The sequence below is a fragment of the Salmo salar genome, unplaced genomic scaffold, assembly GCF_965601325.2.
Source record: "Salmo salar unplaced genomic scaffold, fSalSal1 ptg000229l, whole genome shotgun sequence".
Lineage (NCBI taxonomy): Eukaryota > Metazoa > Chordata > Actinopteri > Salmoniformes > Salmonidae > Salmo > Salmo salar.
This window is the reverse complement of record NW_027675335.1, coordinates 2,714,519-2,730,890: the sequence shown is the minus strand read 5'-3', so window position 1 is coordinate 2,730,890 and position 16,372 is coordinate 2,714,519. Positions and strand designations below refer to the sequence as shown.

At 49.2% G+C, this 16,372-nt stretch overlaps 1 protein-coding gene across 2 annotated transcripts; it reads left to right on the top strand.

The window, feature by feature from the left end:
- The first annotated feature begins 65 nt into the window (after window positions 1-65).
- Window positions 66-13,249, top strand: LOC106591318 (NOP2/Sun RNA methyltransferase 3). Of its 2 annotated transcripts, XM_082971277.1 has the most exons (6): window positions 66-603; window positions 710-813; window positions 2,181-2,629; window positions 5,924-6,078; window positions 9,484-9,614; window positions 10,068-13,249. In XM_082971277.1, exons 3-6 carry the CDS (start codon window positions 2,221-2,223, stop codon window positions 10,339-10,341), a joined length of 969 nt encoding a protein of 322 aa, XP_082827403.1. In that variant the 5' UTR covers window positions 66-603; window positions 710-813; window positions 2,181-2,220; the 3' UTR covers window positions 10,342-13,249. The 2 variants fall into 2 exon arrangements, with proteins under 2 accessions (XP_082827403.1, XP_082827402.1); XM_082971276.1 differs by having other exon boundaries at window positions 66-813.
- Window positions 13,250-16,372: the final 3,123 nt, after the last annotated feature.

Below are 16,372 nucleotides of genomic sequence, written 5' to 3'. Positions count from 1 at the left end.
AAAGCATTCCAGGTGAAGCTGGTTGAGAGAATGCCAAGAGTGTGCAAAGCTGTCATCAAGGCAAAGGGTGGCTACTTTGAAGAATCTCAAATATAAAATATATTTTCATTTAACATTTTTTTTTGGTTACTACATGATTCCATATGTGTTATTTCATAGTTTTGATGTCTTCACTATTATTCTACAATGTAGAAAATAGAAAAAATAAAGAAAAATCCTTGAATGAGTAGGTGTATATGATTTGTGCTCGTATCTATTGCTTGATGTTAGGGAGGGGAACTGAGTTTAAAACAGCCAAGGAGAAGGGGGTCATTTATAAGAGACGGACATGTCTAAAGGAAAACACTTAGTAGAAATCGGTCATTCAACAGTTTGCTTAAATTGATGAATTCGGATTAATTTATGAAATGTTTAGACGTTTAGTCTCGGGAGATGTATTTATTCTACAGCGGAGACTTTCTCAGTCGTTGAAATGTCTGAGATTACTGTCGTGCAACTCCGTTATCGGTTCCGACCGTGGACAGGACCTGTCGAGAGAGGAGCGAACGGGGAAGGTTGGATCATACGAATACACGTATAGGACCAGCAGACGATACGTTTCTGGTATTAACAATGACAAACTGTTGGTTATATGATTAATACTTTAGTCACACACTCTATCAGCCATCCATCCTGTTTGAATCTAGACGTGTTCCTCTCCAACTCACAGGTTCCTTCCCGACCTGAGGAACAGAAACGGGTGTGTAAAGTCATATTGGACCGTTTTGACCAACAGTACGGCCAGGAACTTGGACCCCTATGGCCGTCTGCAAGGTATGTCAGCGTTCACCTCATCCTCTTTCTCTTTCATCACTCTGAACTTAAATCGGATGGGAACTTTGTTGTAGTCTGGCACCGTATTCCCTATAGGTCCTGGTCTAACGTTGTGCGCTATACATTTACTTAACCAGTCAGTTAAGAACAAATTCTTATTTTCAATGACGGCCTAGGAACAGCGGGTTAACTGCCTTGTTCAGGGGCAGAACGACAGACCTTGTCAGCTCGGGGATTTGAACTTGCAACCTTTCGGTTAACTAGTCCAAAGCTCTAACCACTAGGCTACCCTGCCGCCTACATACAGTGTATTCTGGAAGTATTCAGACTTTTTCCCCCTCACATTTTGTTATGTTACAACCTTATTCTAAAATGGCTCATCGATCTACACACAATACCCTATAATGACAAAACAAACCGGTTTAGACAGTTTTGCCAATGTATTATTTTTTTTTTAAACAACTGAAATATCACATTTTTACACAAGTATTCAGACCCTTTACTCAGTACTTTTGTTAAAGCACCTTTGGCAGCGATTACAACCTTGAGTCTTCTTGGGTATGACGCTACAAGCTTGGCACACCTGTATTTGGGGAGTTTCTCCCATTCTTCTCTGCAGATCCTCTCAAGCTCTGTCAGGTTGGATGTGGAGCATCACTGCACAGCTATTTTCAGGTCTCTCCAGAGATGTTCGATCGGGTTCAAGTCCGGGCTCTGGCAGCGCCACTCAAGGACATTCAGAGACTTGTCCTGAAGCCACTCCTGTGTTGTCTTAGCTGTGTGCTCAGGGTCATTGTCCTGTTGGAAGGTGAACCTTCACCCCAGTCTGAGGTCCTGAGCGCCCTGGAGCAGGTTTTCATCAAGGATCTCTCTGTACTTCGCTCCGTTCATCTTCACCCCGATCCTGACTAGTCTCCCAGTCCCTGCTGCTGAAAAACATCCCCACAGCATGATGCTGCCACCACCATGATTCACCGTAGGGATGGTGCCAGGTTTCCTCCAGACTTGGCACGCTTGGCATCCAGGCCGAAGAGGTGAATCTTGATTTCATCAAACCAGAGAATCTTGTTTCTCATGGTCTGAGAGTCTTTAGGTGCCTTTGGGCAAACTCCAAGTGGGCTGTCATGTACCTTTTACTGAGGAATGGCTTCCGTCTGGCCACTCTACCAGAAGTGCCTGATTGGTGGATTGCTGCAGAGATGGTTGTCCTTCTGGAAGGTTCTCCCATCTCCACAGAGGAACTCTGGAGCTCTGTTAGAGTGACCATCGGGTTCTTGCTCACCTCCCTGACAAAGGGAAAGGTGTTGTTGAACCCTGGGTGTTGGCAGTATGGAGTGATGCTCAACCTATCGTCCTGTCTCCTACAGGGCTGTGTTGTTGAACCCTGGGTGTTGGCAGTATGGAGTGATGCTCAACCGCTTTACCGCTGTGTCAGACGTCAAACAACGCCTCCAAGGGCAAGGCTTCATCAGCCTACTGCCCCACACAGACCTGCCTCACCCTCCCTCTCCCACCCAGCCTCACCCTCCCTCTCCCACCCAGCCTCACCCTCCCTCTCCCACCCAGCCTAGCTCCATCCCTCACCCCGCTCCTCCTCCTCCTCTTCCTCCCTCCCTGCAGTGCTTCATCCACCCTTCCCCTGTGCGTTACCCCTCTCCTCCTCACCGCCAGGGCCAGCTGAAAGCCTACTACCTGCTGAACGCTGCCTCCCTGCTGCCTGTCTTAGCCCTGGGGGTACAGGAGGGGGACAGGGTCCTGGATCTCTGCTCTGCTCCTGGAGGGAAGGCCTTGGCTGTACTACAGACTGCTGACCCAGGTCAGGGTTAGGGGGTAGGGGTTAGGGTGTAGGGGGTAGGGTGTAGGGGTTAGGGTGTAGAGGCCTTGGCTATACTACAGACTGCTGACCCAGGTCAGGACATGGTTAGGGTGTAGGGGTTAGGGTGGAGGGGTTAGGGTGTAGAGGCCTTGGCTCTACTACAGACTGCTGACCCAGGTCAGGACCTGGTTAGGGTGTAGGGGTTAGGGTGTAGGGTGGAGGGGTTAGGGTGTAGAGGCCTTGGCTATACTACAGACTGCTGACCCAGGTCATGACATGGTTAGGGTGGAGGGGTTAGGGTGTAGGGTGGAGGGGTTAGGGTGTGAGGGTTAGGGTGTAGGGGTTAGGGTGTGGGGGTTAGGGGGTAGGGTGTAGGGGTTAGGGTGTAGAGGCCTTGGCTATACTACAGACTGCTGACCCAGGTCAGGACATGGTTGGGGTTAGGGTGTAGGGGTTAGGGTGTAGGGCCTTGGCTATACTACAGACTGCTGACCCAGGTCAGGACATGGTTAGGGTGGAGGGGTTAGGGTGTAGGGGTTAGGGTGGAGGGGTTAGGGTGTAGGGGCCTTGGCTATACTACAGACTGCTGCCCCAGGTCAGGACATGGTTAGGGTGTAGGGGTTAGGGTGAAGGGGTTAGGGTGGAGGGGTTAGGGGTTAGGGTGGAGGGGCCTTGGCTATACTACAGACTGCTGACCCAGGTCAGGACATGGTTAGGGTGGAGGGGTTAGGGTGTAGGGGTTAGGGTGTGGGGGTTAGGGTGTAGGGGTTAGGGTGTGGGGGTTAGGGTGTAGAGGCCTTGGCTATACTACAGACTGCTGACCCAGGTCAGGACATGGTTAGGGTGTAGGGGTTAGGGTGTAGGGGTTAGGGTGTAGGGGCCTTGGCTATACTACAGACTGCTGACCCAGGTCAGGACATGGTTAGGGTGGAGGGGTTAGGGTGGAGGGGTTAGGGTGTAGGGGTTAGGGTGTAGAGGCCTTGGCTATACTACAGACTGCTGACACAGGTCAGGACATGGTTAGGGTGGAGGGGTTAGGGTGGAGGGGCTAAGGGTGGAGGGGCTAAGGGGTTAGGGTGTAGGGGCTAAGGGGTTAGGGTGTAGGGGCTAAGGGGTTAGGGTGTAGGGGCTAAGGGTGTAGGGGCTAAGGGGTTAGGGTGTAGGGGCTAAGGGGTTAGGGTGTAGGGGCTAAAGGGGTTAGGGTGTAGGGGCTAAAGGGGTTAGGGTGTAGGGGCTAAAGGGGTTAGGGTGTAGGGGCTAAAGAGGTTAGGGTGTAGGGGTTAGGGTGTAGAGGCCTTGGCTATACTACAGACTGCTGACCCAGGTCAGGACATGGTTAGGGGCTAAGGGGTTAGGGTGTAGGGGCTAAGGGTGTAGGGGCTAAGGGGTTAGGGTGTAGGGGCTAAGGGGTTAGGGTGTAGGGGCTAAAGGGGTTAGGGTGTAGGGGCTAAAGGGGTTAGGGTGTAGGGGCTAAAGGGGTTAGGGTGTAGGGGCTAAAGAGGTTAGGGTGTAGGGGTTAGGGTGTAGAGGCCTTGGCTATACTACAGACTGCTGACCCAGGTCAGGACATGGTTAGGGTGGAGGGGTTAGGGTGGAGGGGCCTTGGCTATACTACAGACTGCTGACCCAGGTCAGGACATGGTTAGGGTGTAGGGGTTAGGGTGTAGGGTGTAGGGGTTAGGGTGTAGAGGCCTTGGCTATACTACAGACTGCTGACCCAGGTCAGGACATGGTTAGGGTGTAGGGGTTAGGGTGTAGGGGTTAGGGTGGAGGGGTTAGGGTGTAGAGGCCTTGGCTATACTACAGACTGCTGACACAGGTCAGGACATGGTTAGGGTGGAGGGGTTAGGGTGTAGGGGTTAGGGTGGAGGGGTTAGGGTAGAGGGGTTAGGGTGTAGGGCTTAGGGTGGAGGGGTTAGGTGTGTAGGGTGTAGGGGCTAAGGGGTTAGGGTGTAGGATTAAGGGGTTAGGGTGTAGGGGGTTAGGGTGTAGGGGCTAAGGGGTTAGGGTGTAGGGGTTAGGGTGTAGATGCTAAAGGGGTTAGGGTGTAGATGCTAAAGGGGTTAGGGTGTAGAGGCTAAAGGGGTTAGGGTGTAGGGGTTAGGGTGTAGGGGTTAGGGTGTAGGGGTTAGGGTGTAGGGGCTAAGGGTGTAGGGGCTAAGGGTTTAGGGTGTAGGGGCTAAGGGGTTAGGGTGTAGGGGCTAAGGGGTTAGGGTGTAGGGGCTAGGGTGTAGGGGCTAAGGGTTTAGGGTGTAGGGGCTAAAGGGGTTAGGGTGTAGGGGCTAAAGGGGTTAGGGTGTAGGGGCTAAAGGGGTTAGGGTGTCGGGGCTAAAGGGGTTAGGGTGTAGGGGCTAAAGGGTTAGGGTGTAGGAGTTAGGGTGTAGGGGTTAGGGTGTAGGGGCTAAAGGGTGTAGGGGTTAAGGGGTTAGGGTGTAGGAGTTAGGGTGTAGGGGTTAGGGTGTAGGGGCTAAAGGGGTTAGGGTGTAGGGGCTAAAGGGTTAGGGTGTAGGGGCTCAGGGGTTAGGGTGTAGGGGCTAAGGGGTTAGGGTGTAGGGGCTAAGGGTGTAGGGGCTAGGGTGTAGGGGCTAAGGGTTTAGGGTGTAGGGGCTAAGGGGTTAGGGTGTAGGGGCTAAAGGGGTTAGGGTGTAGGGGCTAAAGGGGTTAGGGTGTAGGGGCTAAAGGGGTTAGGGTGTAGGGGCTAAAGGGGTTAGGGTGTAGGGGCTAAAGGGGTTAGGGTGTAGGAGTTAGGGTGTAGGAGTTAGGGTGTAGGGGTTAGGGTGTAGGGGCTAAAGGGGTTAGGGTGTAGGGGTTAAGGGGTTAGGGTGTAGGGGTTAAGGGGTTAGGGTGTAGGGGTTAAGGGTGTAGGGGTTAGGGTGTAGGGGTTAAGGGTGTAGGGGTTAAGGGTGTAGGGGTTAAGGGAGTAGGGGTTAATGGGTTAAGGGGTTAAGGGTTAAGGGGTTAAGGGTGTAGGTGTTAGGGTGTAGGGGTTAAGGGTGTAGGGGTTAGGGTGTAGGGGTTAAGGGGTTAGGGTGTAGGGGTTATGGTGTAGAGGTTAGGGTGTAGGAGCTAAAGGGGTTAGGGTGTAGGGGCTAAAGGGGTTAGGGTGTAGGGGTTATGGTGTAGAGGTTAGGGTGTAGGAGCTAAAGGGGTTAGGGTGTAGGGGCTAAAGGGGTTAGGGTGTAGGGGTTAGGGTGTAGGGGTTAAGGGTGTAGGGGTGAAGGGGTTAGGGTGTAGGGGTTAATGGTGTAGGGGTTAGGGTGTATTGCTACAGTCTTATCTGCCATTGTGTTCCAGCTCTGTTATGTTGTAATGAAATGGACCCACACCGACGTGATTGGCTGGCCAAAACCCTGGAATCCTTCATCCCCCAATCGCTGAGCAGCACTGTCACCGTGTCCAATCAGGATGGACGGCTCTTTGGGCAGAGTGAAGCCGGAATGTATGACAAGGTGAGGGAAGAAAACGGACATGTTTTTTTTTCTTCGTTATCCTGCATTGAAGACACAAGGTCTCCATCTCAGTTTGTCGTGCATCCTATCTCCTTACCTGCTTTCTTCTCAACCGTATTGGAGGAGAAGGTCCAAGCTCCCTCCCTTCAGACTGGTTTCTCCAATGGGTTTTAAGAAGAGACTAGGAGACAGGCTGCAAGGAGTCGTGGATTGAGGAAGAGTCATGTTAAACAGTTTTTAATTTCTCTGAAGTGAGCGTCTCCAACTTGCAGTTCCAGCAGGGGGAGGTCTTGTTCCTCTGAACGGTCATCAAATCAAATCCCATTTTATTGGTCACATACACGTGTTTAGCAGATGTTATTGCGTGTGTTGTGAAATGCTTATAAATAACATAACAGCTCAGATCAGTTTAAAGACTCACTTCAGCCATTTTGAACGTTTCCTTTTGAAAAACAATATCCCAGTATGGATACAGTATTGTACTCACACAAGGCTACCATTTTGTTTTGGTTTGCAAAAATAACAAGTGAAAACTTCATGGTGTAGGCCATTCAAGGCGGTCTAAGGCACTGCATCTCCATGCTAGATGCGTCACTACAGACCCTGGTTTGATCCCGGGCTGTATCACAACCCGGCCGTGATCTGGGGTCCCATGAGGCGGCGCACAATTGGCCCAGCGTCGTCCGTGTTTGGCGAGGGGGGGTGGTAGGCCGTCATTGTGAATAACAGTTCTTAACGGACTTGTCTGGTTAAGTATGCAGTCCTCATTCTGCTCTGTATGCAGTCCTCATTCTGCCCTGTATTACAGTCCTCATTCTGCTCTGTATGCAGTCCTCATTCTGCTCTGTATTACAGTTCTCATTCTGCTCTGTATTACAGTCCTCATTCTGCTCTGTGATACAGTCCTCATTCTGCTCTGTGATACAGTCCTCATTCTGCTCTGTATTACAGTCCTCATTCTGCTCTGTATGCAGTCCTCATTCTGCTCTGTATGCAGTCCTCATTCTGCTCTGTATGCAGTCCTCATTCTGCTCTGTATTACAGTCCTCATTCTGCTCTGTATGCATTGGGTTTTGTATACAAAGTATATCTTTTGTTGTTGCAGAATTCTGCATGCAGAGTCTCAATTGATTGGGGGTTTTTGTCCCATTTTGTGAATTTTTGTGAGTGAGTGGACTACAGACTTCACAACCATAGAGGGCAAATCATTTTTGCCAGATCCTAATTGGGAGGTTGAGTTTTATGTTCCTTTCGATGGCATAGAAGATGGTTCACAGCCTTTTTTATTTACCCTTTATTTAACTAGTCAGTTAAGAACAAATTCTTATTTTCAATGACAGCCTAGGAACAGTGGGTTAACTGCCTTGTTCAGGGGCAGAATGACAGATTTGTAACTTGTCAGCTCGAGGATTCGAACTTACAACCTTTCGGTTACTGGTCCACCGCTCTAACCACTAGGCTACCTGCCGCCCCCTTGTGGAAGTTACCTGTGGTGGTAGGTATAATTCTTTGTGTGCTCTGTCAACCTCCCCTCCCTCTCCCCCCCTGTCTCTCTCCCTCTCTCCCCCTGCTTCTCTCCCTCTCTCCCCCTGCCTCTCTTCCTCTCGCCCCCGTCTCTCTTCCTCTCTCCCCCGTCTCTCTTCCTCTCTCCCCCGTCTCTCCCCCTGTCTCTCCCCCTGTCTCTCCCCCTGCTTCTCTCCCTCTCTCCCCCTGCTTCTCTTCCTCTCGCCCCCGTCTCTCTTCCTCTCTCCCCCTGTCTCTCCCCCTGTCTCTCTCCCTCTCTCCCCCTGTCTCTCTCCCTCTCTCCCCCTGTCTCTCTCCCTCTCTCCCCCTGTCTCTCTCCCTCTCTCCCCCTGTCTCTCTCCCTCTCTCCCCCTGTCTCTCTCCCTCTCTCCCCCTGTCTCTCTCCCTCTCTCCCCCTGTCTCTCTCCCTCTCTCCCCCTGTCTCTCCCCCTGTCTCTCTCCCTCTCTCCCCCTGCTTCTCTCCCTCTCTCCCCCTGCTTCTCTTCCTCTCGCCCCCGTCTCTCTTCCTCTCTCCCCCGTCTCTCTTCCCCTGTCTCTCCCCCTGTCTCTCCCCCTGTCTCTCCCCCTGTCTCTCTCCCTCTCTCCCCCTGTCTCTCCCCCTGTCTCTCTCCCTCTCTCCCCCTGTCTCTCTCCCTCTCTCCCCCTGTCTCTCTCCCCCTGTCTCTCTCCCCCTGTCTCTCCCCCTGTCTCTCTCCCCCTGCTTCTCTTCCTCTCTCCCCCGTCTCTCTTCTCTCGCCCCCGTCTCTCTTCCTCTCGCCCCCGTCTCTCTTCCTCTCGCCCCCGTCTCTCTTCCTCTCGCCCCCGTCTCTCTTCCTCTCGCCCCCGTCTCTCTTCCTCTCGCCCCCATCTCTCTTCCTCTCACACCCGTCTCTCTTCCTCTCGCCCCCGCTTCTCTTCCTCTCGCCCCCGTCTCTCTTCCTCTCGCCCCCGTCTCTCTTCCTCTCGCCCCCGTCTCTCTTCCTCTCGCCCCCGTCTCTCTTCCTCTCGCCCCCCTCTTCCTCTCGCCCCCGTCTCTCTCCCTCTCGCCCCCGTCTCTCTCCCTCTCTCCCCCTGCTTCTCGTCCTCTCGCCCCGCCCTGCCTCTCTCTCTAATCTCCTCTCCCACAGAGGGCTATAGGATTAGCTCTTGTTCTCCTCTGTGGCACTCATTAGCGCCGTCTCACTGACTGGAGAGGCCCCCGTGGAGGAGAGGAGCCCACGTCTCTACCCGCCGGAGGAAAACCCATCCTATCTCATCCCCCCCCAGCAGCTAGCTTCACACGTCACTTAACATCACACAGAGACTCTAAATTACAGTCATCCTCTCTCTGCTCTGTTCTCTCTGCTCTGTTCTCTCCTGTCCTCTCCTCTGTTCTCTCCTCTCTGTGCTCTCCTCTCTGTTCTCCTCTCTGTCCTCTCCTCTCTGTCCTCTCCTCTCTGTCGTCTCCTCTCTGTTGTCTCCTCTCTCTGCTCTTGAAACAGAAAAGGGCTGGATGGATTTAGGAACTAGAAACCATGAGACTGGGGATCTTTCCTGTGTAGTGTCATTAGTGTTCTTCATTGAATTAGAATATTAGTCATTTGAATAGTTCTCTCACCATTTATCTCTGTCTGTCTCTCTGCTGCTGGTTTCATTTACTATCTCTAGATTTAGTGGTTTTGTTGACCCCCCCCCCCCCCACCCGTTAATTCTCTAATTGTCTTTCCCTCTTCTTTCTCTCTCTCTTCTCTCCCTCCCTCTTCTCTCTCTTCTGTCTCCCCCTCCCTCCCTCTTCTCTCTCCCCCTCCCTCCCTCTTCTCTCTCCACCTCCCTCCCTCCCTCCCTCCCTCTTCTCTCTCCCCCCTCCCTCCCTCTTCTCTCCCCCCCCTCCCTCCCTCTCTTCTCCCCCTCCCTCCCTCTCAGGTGCTGCTGGATGCTCCTTGTTCTAATGATCGCAGCTGGCTGTTCTCCTGTGGAACGGGAGGGGATCAGCAAGGAGCTGTGAGGCTGAGGGACAGGGCCAGGCTGCCCACACTACAGACACAGCTGCTCAGGTATGAATTCATGCTTTAATATTCCATTACCAAATCAGCTCGGCAATATACAGACATACCTGGCCCACGTACAGACATACCTGGCCCAGGTACAGACATACCTGGCCCCAGGTACAGACATACCTGGCCCAGGTACAGACATACCTGGCCCCAGGTACAGACATACCTGGCCCCAGGTACAGACATACCTGGCCCAGGTACAGACATACCTGGCCCAGGTACAGACACACCTGGCCCACGTACAGACACACCTGGCCCACATTGTCCCTTTTCCACTGTGGGGTTTTACACCAGAGTTTTGTGTTCCTACTTCTGAGGCCGGTGGTGTAAAAAAGTCCTGGGCCAGGCTTATGTTGAACTTTCACCTGAAAAATCAATCCACAGCCCTCTCCTCCAGCTGCTACTGATCTGTCTGATCACATCCTGTCTCACAACATCCTGTCTGTTCCCCAGGTCTGCGCTGGCTGCAGTGCGTCCAGGGGGCGTGGTCGTCAACTCCACCTGCACGCTGTCCCGCTCTGAGAACCAGGAAGTGGTGGAGGTGGTCCTAAACACCTGTCCAGGGGTGGAGCTTCAAGACCTGGAGGAGGAGCTAGCCCTCCCACTCCAGGAACACCTCACCTTCACCCCGTTAGGCCACACCCCCTCGTTAGGCCTCATTGTGGTTCCACAGCAGGGTCAGACCTGGGGACCCATGTTCCTGTCGCGCATCAAGAGGATTCACTGACTGGTTGATTGACTCGCTGACTTCCTGTCATGCATCAAGAGGATTCACTGACTGGTTGATTGACTCGCTGACTTCATGTCACGCATCAAGAGGATTCACTGACTGGTTGATTGACTCGCTGACTTCCTGTCACGCATCAAGAGGACAAACTGACTGACTGACTGGTTGGTTGACTCGCTGACTTCCTGTCACGCATCAAGAGGACAAACTGACTGACTTACTGGTTGGTTGACTCGCTGACTTCCTGTCACGCATCAAGAGGACGAACTGACTGACTGGTTGGTTGATTGACTCGCTGACTTCCTGTCACGCATCAAGAGGATGAACTGACTGGTTGATTGACTCGCTGACTTCCTGTCACGTGTCAAGAGGACTCACTGACTGACTGGTTGGTTGATTGACTCGCTGACTTCCTGTCACGCATCAAGAGGACTCACTGACTGAGCATGTCAGACACAGAGCCTGGTCTTCAAGGATTCCACAATGCAACATGTTTTCATATGACGGCTACTGCTAACGAGCTAACTCTCTAGGTCTGTGTTCCAAATGGCACTCTATATAGCACACACAAGTAGTGCACTATATATAGGGAATAGGGTTCTATAGGGCCCTGGTCTAAAGTAGTGCACTATATAGGGAATAGGGTTCTATAGGGCCCTGGTCTAAAGTAGTGCACTATATATAGGGAATAGGGTGCTATTTAGGATGCACACTTTGTTTTACATGCTCTTTGCCCGTGTTCCTATCTGGCATTAAGAAGACCCACTGAACTCTTAAATAAAGGTTAAATAAAATATAAAATATATCACAATGACCTCTCAATACCCACAGCAGTTATGATACGAAGAAGCAGTGGCGGCTGCTGATTGGCTGAATACCCACAGCAGTTATGATACGAAGAAGCAGTGGAGGCTGCTGATTGGCTGAATACCCACAACAGGTTTGATACGAAGAAGCAGTGGAGGCTGCTGATTGGCTGAATACCCACAACAGGTTTGATACGAAGAAGCAGTGGTGGCTGCTGATTGGCTGAATACCCACAACAATTATGATACGAAGAAGGAGTGGTGGCTGCTGATTGGCTGAATACCCACAACAGTTATGATAGGAAGAAGCACGGGCGGCTGCTGAATACCCACAACAGTTATGATACGAAGAAGCAGGGGCGGCTGCTGATTGGCTGAATACCCACAAAAGTTATGATACGAAGATGCAGGGGCGGCTGCTGATTGGCTGAATACCCACAACAGTTATGATACAAAGAAGCAGTGGCGGCTGCTGATTGGCCGAATACCCACAACAGTTATGATACGAAGAAGCAGTGGCGGCTGCTGATTGGCCGAATACCCACAACAGTTATGATACGAAGAAGCAGTGGCGGCTGCTGATTGGCCGAATACCCACAAGTTATGATACGAAGAAGCAGTGGCGGCTGCTGATTGGCTGAATTTATTTATTTATTTATTTCACCTTTATTTAACCAGGTAGGCAAGTTGAGAACAAGTTCTCATTTACAATTGCGACCTGGCCAAGATAAAGCAAAGCAGTTCGACAACATACAAAAACACAGAGTTACACATGGAGTAAAACAACATACAATCAATGATGCAGTAGAAGAAATAAAAATAAAAAAAATAATAAAAATAAAAAAAAATAATAACAAATAGAAAATAATATAAAAAAATATATATATATAAGATTATATACAATGTGAGCAAATGATGTGAGATAAGGGAGGTAAAGGCAAAAAAATGCCATGGTGGCAAAGTAAATAAAGTATAGCAAGAAAAACACTGGAATGGTAGATTTGTAGTTTGAAGAAAGTTCAGAGATAAAATATAAATAATATGGTGCAAAGGAGCAAAATAAATAAAATAAATAAATACAGTAGGGGAAGAGGTAGTAGTTTGGGCTAAATTATAGATGGGCTATGTACAGATGCAGTGATCTGTGAGCTGCTCTGACAGCTGGTGCTTAAAGCTAGTGAGGGAGATAAGTGTTTCCAGTTTCAGAGATTTTTGTAGTTCGTTCCAGTCATTGGCAGCAGAGAACTGGAAGGAGAGACGACCAAAGGAGGAGTTGGCTTTAGGGGTGACCAGAGAGATATACCTGCTGGAGCGCGTGCTACAGGTGGGTGCTGCTATGGTGACCAGTGAGCGGAGATAAGGGGGGACTTTACCTAGCAGGGTCTTGTAGATGACCTGGAGCCAATGTGTTTGGCGACGATTATGAAGCGAAGGCCAGCCAACGAGAGCGTACAGGTCGCAGTGGTGGGTAGTATATGGGGCTTTGGTGACAAAACGGATGGCACTGTGATAGACTGCATCCAGCTTGTTGAGTAGGGTATTGGAAGCTATTTTGTAAATGACATCGCCGAAGTCGAGGATTGGTAGGATGGTCAGTTTTACGAGGGTATGTTTGGCAGCATGAGTGAAGGATGCTTTGTTGCGAAATAGGAAGCCGATTCGAGATTTCACTTTGGATTGGAGATGATTGATGTGAGTCTGGAAGGAGAGTTTACAGTCTAACCAGACACCTAGGTATTTGTAGTTGTCCACAAATTCTAAGTTAGAACCGTCCAGAGAAGTGATGCTGGACAGGCGGGCAGGTGCAGGCAGCGATCGGTTGAAGAGCATGCATTTAGTTTTACTTGTATTTAGGAGCAGTTGGAGACCACGGAAGGAGAGTTGAATGGCATTGAAGCTCGTCTGGAGGGTTGTTAACACATTGTCCAAATAAGGGCCAGAAGTGTACAGAATGGTGTCGTCTGCGTAGAGGTGGATCAGAGATTCACCAGCAGCAAGAGCGACATCATTTATGTATACAGAGAAAAGAGTTGGCCCAAGAATTGAACCCTGTGGTACCCCCATAGAGACTGCCAGAGGTCCAGACAGTAGGCCCTCCGATTTGACACACTGAACTCTGTCAGAGAAGTAGTTGGTGAACCAGGCGACGCAATCGTTTGAGAAACCAAGGCTACTGAGTCTGCCGATGAGGATGTGGTGATTAACCTGTTGGGTCTAGGGGGCAGCATTTGCACGTCTGGATAAAAAAAATGTACCCGATTTAATCTGGTTACTAATCCTACCCAGTAACTAGAATATGCATATACTTATTATATATGGATAGAAAACACTCTAAAGTTTCCAAAACTGTTTGAATGGTGTCTGTGAGTATAACAGAACTCATTTGGCAGGCAAAACCCTGAGACATTTTCTGACAGGAAGTGGATACCTGATGTGTTGTATTGACTTTAAACCTATCCCATTGAAAAACACAGGGGTTTAGGAATATTTTGGCACTTCCTATTGCTTCCACTAGATGTCACCAGCCTTTACAAAGTGTTTTGAGTCTTCTGGAGGGAGATCTGACCGAACAAGAGCCATGGAACGTTGATGTCCCATTAGACACCTGGCGCGCTAGTTCATGTTGGGTACCCTCGTTCCAATACGTTATAAAAGAGTATGCATTCGTCCACCTTGAATATTATTCATGTTCTGGTTAAAAAAGGCCCTAATGATTTATGCTATACAACGTTTGACATGTTTGAACGAACGGAAATATATTTTTTCCCCTCGTTCAAGACGAGAAGTCCGGCTGGCTTACATCATGTGCTAACGAGACGGAGATTTTTGGACATAAATGATGAGCTTTTTTGAACAAAACTACATTCGTTATGGACCTGTGATACCTGGAAGTGACATCTGATGAAGAGAATCAAAGGTAATGGATTATTTACATAGTATTTTCGATTTTAGATCTCCCCAACATGACGTCTAGTCTGTATCGCAACGCGTATTTTTCTGGGCGCAGTGCTCAGATTATTGCAAAGTGTGATTTCCCAGTAAGGTTATTTTTAAATCTGGCAAGTTGATTGCGTTCAAAAGATGTAAATCTATAATTCTTTAAATGACAATCTAATATTTTACCAATGTTTTCTAATTTTAATTATTTAATTTGTGACGCTGACTTGACTGCCGGTTATTGGAGGGAAACGATTTCCTCAACATCAATGCCATAGTAAAACGCTGTTTTTGGATATAAATATGAACTTGATAGAACTAAAAATGCATGCATTGTCTAACATAATGTCCTAGGAGTGTCATCTGATGGAGATTGTAAAAGGTTAGTGCATCATTTTAGCTGGTTTTATGGTTTTGGTGACCCTGTCTTTGACTTGACAAAACATTACACACAACTCTTGTAAATGTACTGTCCTAACATACTCTAAATTTATGCTTTCGCCGTAAAACCTTTTTGAAATCGTAAAACGTGGTTAGATTAAGGAGATGTTTATCTTTCAAATGGTGTAACATAGTTGTATTTTTGAAAAATTTGAATTTTGACATTTATTTGGATTCAAATTTGCCGCTCTTGAAATGCACCTGCTGTTGATGGAGTGCACCACGGGTGGCACGCTAGCGTCCCACCTAGCCCCAAGAGGTTAACAGAGTCAAAAGCTTTGGCCAGGTCAATGAATACGGCAGCACAGTATTGTTTCTTATCGATGGCGGTTACGATGTCGTTTAGGACCTTGAGCGTGGCTGAGGTGCACCCATGACCAGCTCTGAAACCAGATTGCATAGCGGAGAGGGTGCGGTGGGATTCGAAATGGTCGGTAATCTGTTTGTTAACTTGGCTTTCGAAGACCTTAGAAAGGCAGGGTAGGATGGATATAGGTCTGTAGCAATTTGGGTCAAGAGTGTCACCTCCTTTGAAGAGGGGGATGACAGCAGCTGCTTTCCAATCTATGGGAATCTCAGACGACACGAAAGAGAGGTTGAACAGGCTAGTAATAGGGGTTGCAATAATTTCGGCAGATAATTTTAGAAAGAAAGGGTCCAGATTGTCAAGCCCAGCTGATTTGTAGGGGTCCAGATTTTGCAGCTCTTTCAGAACATCAGCTGAATGGATTTGGGAGAAGGAGAAATGGGGGAGGCTTGGGCGAGTAGCTGTGGGGGGTGCAGTGCTGTTGAATGCAGTAGGGGTAGTTAGGTGGAAAGCATGGCCAGCCGTAGAAAAATGCTTGTTGAAATTCTCAATTATAGTGGGCTTATCGGTGGTGACAGAGTTTCCTATCCTCAGTGCAGTGGGCAGTTGGGAGGAGGTGTTCTTATTCTCCATGGACTTTACAATGTCCCAGAAATTTTTAGAGTTGGAGTTGCACGAAGCGAATTTCTGTTTGAAAAAGCTAGCCTTGGCGTTTCTAACTGCCTGTGTGTATTGGTTTCTAACTTCCCTAAAAAGTTGCATATCGTGGGGGCAGTTCGATGCTAATGCAGAACGCCACAGGATATTTTTGTGTTGGTTAAGGGCAGTCAGGTCTGGGGAGAACCAAGGGCTATATCTGTTCCTGGTTCTAAATTTCTTGAAAGGGGCATGCTTATTTAAGATGGAGAGGAAGGCATTTTTAAAAAATAACCAGGCATCCTCTACTGACGGGATGAGGTCAATATCCTTCCAGGATACCAGGGCCAGGTCGATTAGAAAGGCTTGCTCGTTGAAATGTTTCAGGGAGCGTTACCCACAACAGTTATGATACGAAGAAGCAGGGGCGGCTGCTGATTGGCTGAATACCCACAACAAGGCTCGTGGTGGTTTGAGTTGTCAACAAAGCAGCATGACAGAAATATGATGCCAAGTTTTCACTACCTGTAGTTTCTTTGATATATATATATATAAAGCGATCTTTGCATGATCCTATTTCACTTTTGCACGTCAAAAACCGATCGACCACAGCTGCACATGCTGCCGCTGTCTTGAGCAACAAGCATGTAGATACAATAAACTGAAAACACATTATCTAACTGGGGACAGCTAGCTAATGTAATGTCACAAAGCATTATCTAACTGGGGATAGCTAGCTAACGTAATGTCACAGAGCATTATCTAACTGGGGATAGCTAGCTAACGTAATGTCACAGAGCATTATCTAACTGGGGACAGCTAGCTAACGTAATGTCACAGAGCATTATCTAACTGGGGACAGCTAGCTAACGTAATGTCACAGAGCATTATCTAACTGGGGACA